General features: G+C 36.4%; 1 protein-coding gene across 1 annotated transcript; it reads left to right on the top strand.

Annotated features, from left to right (window-relative positions):
• Nucleotides 1–1,122: 1,122 nt before the first annotated feature.
• Nucleotides 1,123–1,500, top strand: LOC145689192 (histone-lysine N-methyltransferase SETMAR-like). The gene has a single exon (XM_081763325.1). The coding sequence runs from the start codon at nt 1,123–1,125 to the stop codon at nt 1,498–1,500; it is 378 nt and encodes a 125-aa protein (XP_081619451.1).
• The last annotated feature ends 2,068 nt before the right edge of the window (nt 1,501–3,568 follow it).

Below are 3,568 nucleotides of genomic sequence, written 5' to 3'. Positions count from 1 at the left end.
GGTCATTCTGATCAGCCAATCAGCGTTCAGAGCCAGTTATATTAAGATGCAACTCTTTCTTGTATTGTACCGGTACTGTGAATGATGAAGCCAATATGTTCAGTTAGTTGGAGAAACTATTATACATTGATTACTTTTTAGTTAAAACTTTACTTTGTTCAGAGATTTTATTTTTTGTGCAAGTATTAGATAATTTTATGAATGCGAATTAATCCAAATTACATGAATTTATCAAATTTAGTATATCATATTTATACTCCCTTCTTACTTTCCAGGTTTTTGGAACACACGAGAATCTACAGAGTTTGTGAAACAGTAAGATTGTTCTTCTGGATGGTACTTTCAAATGTGTTCCTTCACTGTTTGAACAGCTATACACTATTCATGGAAGATACCTGGGGCAAACATTTTCATATTTATATTGCTTGCTTCGTAGCAAATCCCAAGAGACTTATGTTAGGTTGTTTACTCTTATTAAGCAAAAAGCAGAAGCTAACCATATGGAGTTTATGATGCGGGATGTTCTTATAGATTTTGAAAAAGCAGCCATGAACGCAATCGCTATATGTTTTCCTTGTGCTACAATTCGTGGATGCTTTTTCCATTTCTCTCAATGCATATGGAGGAAGGTACAAAGTTTTGGATTGCCATGCTTATACAAAGAAGATGAAGATGTACGGAAGTGGATTCGCCGCTCAGCAGCTCTGGCTCTTGTTCCTTTGGATAGTGTGAGCGAAACATACCTTTATGTGCAAGAAAACTCACCAGATGTACCACAGAAAGACGCCTTTCACGATTATATGGTGGAAACTTGGATGGACGATTCTGATGCTTTATTTCCCCCGTGAGTAATTTGTAATATCTTACTTAGACTAGTGGCTTGACTGCTGTATTATAGTTATTTTCATTTTCCATTTGGAATAGATTAACATAGAGGTACTTTTCATTTAAATTTAATAGTACTCTTCATATTATTTTATTTTTATTATTATTAAAGGTTGTCCCAAAAGTTTGTAAACACATGCAAAAACTTGAAATTTTATGCAGTTGTTAAGTGTTTTGTGTGTTTATATCGTGATGGTGATGCTCTTCATTTGTGTATTCCAGATGGCAATTGACAAAATGGAGCTGCGAGTTTTGATTCGCTACTGCTGGAAGCGAGGACTCTCAACCAGAAAAGCTGCAGAAGAGATTTGTGCTACCGAAGGTGAAGGAACAATTGCATATGCTGCGATCTCAAAGTGGTACAAGCGTTTCGAGTCAGGCAACATAAGTCTTGAAGATAAGCCTCGTTCCGGACGGCCGTTAAAGTTGGATGATGGAGACTTGCAAACCGGGTTAGACATTGTGCCTTCAGCGACCACTCGGGAATTGGTTGCTGAGCTTCGAGTTGGCAAATCGACAATTCACCGACACTTGAAGCAACTTGATTTTGTTCACAAAAAGCCGCGCCAAGATCCGCACGAACTCACCGAAGAACAAGCCAACAAACGAGTTTAAATTTGCCGTCAATTGCTCAGTAATCCATTGGACGACCGTTTTAGGAAGCGTATTATGACATCGGGCGAGAAATGGGTCTATCTAGTCCAGCACAATCGAGACAAGCGATGGGTTAAGAAAGGGCAAGAAACACCGTCAGTTCCAAAACAAGATCGCTTCGGCAAGAAAGTCATGTTGTGCGTGTGGTAGAACTTTGAAGGAATCGTGCATTTTGAAATTGTTCCGAATGGTCGTGCGTCAATGCCGAACTTTACTGTCAGCAACTGGAGTGGGTCTACGACAAATTGAAGCAAAAGTACCTGACTCTGATCAACTGAAAGCGCGCGTTGATGCAGCAGGACAATGCAAAGCCACACACCGCCAGGAAGACCAAAGACAAGTTTGCAGAGCTGGACGGCGTTGAAGTTTTGCCACATCCTGCATACAGTCCGGACTGTGCTCCATCAGATTACGGCCTTTTCCGCTCAATGCAACACTTTCTGAAGGGCCGCCGATTCAAATCGTTTGATGAAGTCGCGGAAGCGTGTCAAGAATTCTTTAATTCGAAGCCGGCTGAATGTTACTTCCACCAGATCCGAATGCATGCAGTTCGATGGCAGAAAGTCTTAGAACATGATGGTCTTTATTTTGAGGAATAATGTTTGGTATGTAAATACTTGGCGAATAAAATGTCAATTGTTAGCAAGTGTTTACGAACTTTTGGGACAACCTGTATTATTATTATTATTATTATTATTATTATTATTATTATTATTATTATTATTATTATTATTATTATTATTATTATTATTATTATTATTATTACATTTCAACATGCTATTTGAAACTTATTTTAACGTTCCATTATTCTTGCTGCTATTTATTATCTGATTGCTCGCTTTACCTTCTAGGTTGGTGTGGAATCGCTATGAAAACACGCAAGACAGGACGACGAACAAAGTGGAAGGATGGCATTTCAAATGGAATAGGCGATTCTCCAGGCATCATCCAAATGTATACATATTTATTCAAGAAATGAAACATGAGCAAGCGGAAAACGAGACTGTCATGACTATGTTGGAATTAGGCCAACACAGCGTAGTTCAGATAAAGAAGTGCAAGCGAGCAAATGAACGACTTAATGTTTTGAAAGACAGACTTAAAAACAATGAAATCAATTTATTTTCTTATTTGAATGCTGTGTCGTATTGTATTCATCTAGACTATTAGGTGACTGAAATGCTAATTTACATTTTACTTGTTCACTTTTAATACAAACTTAATTTATTTGTTTGTCATTTTACGTAAAATTTTGGGAAATAAAACTAACGTTCATTCTGAAAAAAAAAAAGAAAGCTTTCTCATTTTACTTTCAACACTTTTGAGAATTCACTATTGAAAGGGTCGTAACATTTTCTTTTTTCTTTTAGTTTAAATCTCATTTTTATGCTCCGAGACTAAGAGAGGCGGTGATGATGATAATGAACGAAAATGATGGGATGAGCAAAGTGGAAGGAAACGCATGAAGCCCAAGATAAAGCTTACAATATGTTTGTAAGGTTCACTTGAGCGTGGTATTTCATTCAATTCAAATGTATCCATTTCGTCTCCTTTAGTCTGAAGGGCATAATTGTGGGACGTTAAACTCAAAGATTTTGTTTTTCAAGTGTATCTATTATTTGTGTAATTACTTAGTCACATAATCTACTGTAAAGGCTTTTTTTTTTTTAGCAAGTATAGTTCACATGACATTGGACTATTTTTCAGTATTTACTCAAATGTAGGAAATGATTTCAAAGCTCTTTCACTACTTTCAGTATTTGTGTTCTTTATTGCAAAATGTTCTGAAGTGCATTAAAGTTAGCTGTGCACGAACACATAGGAAAGGAGCTCCAGATAAACAAGTATTCTTCATATCCTAGTAGTTTTATATATATATATACGTCTCTGCTTCACTTACGCTTTTGTCGTCCCAATGCATTACATTTTGAATTTTCTTAATCTACTACTTTTTATTTTCCTTGGTGAAACTATATATTTCGCATTTCTAGGGAATTTTTTTCTTGTAATTTCCCTCTAGTTGAATTTC

The sequence above is a fragment of the Thermobia domestica genome, chromosome 7, assembly GCF_964235325.1.
Source record: "Thermobia domestica chromosome 7, izTheDome1.hap1.1, whole genome shotgun sequence".
Classification (NCBI taxonomy): domain Eukaryota; kingdom Metazoa; phylum Arthropoda; class Insecta; order Zygentoma; family Lepismatidae; genus Thermobia; species Thermobia domestica.
The sequence above is the reverse complement of the archived record's forward strand: the minus strand, read 5'-3'. Positions and strand labels throughout refer to the sequence as shown.

Bases quoted from the DNA above. Each gene is read 5' to 3' on its own strand.
- LOC145689192 (XM_081763325.1), top strand. From the start codon at position 1,123: ATGGAGCTGCGAGTTTTGATTCGCTACTGCTGGAAGCGAGGACTCTCA.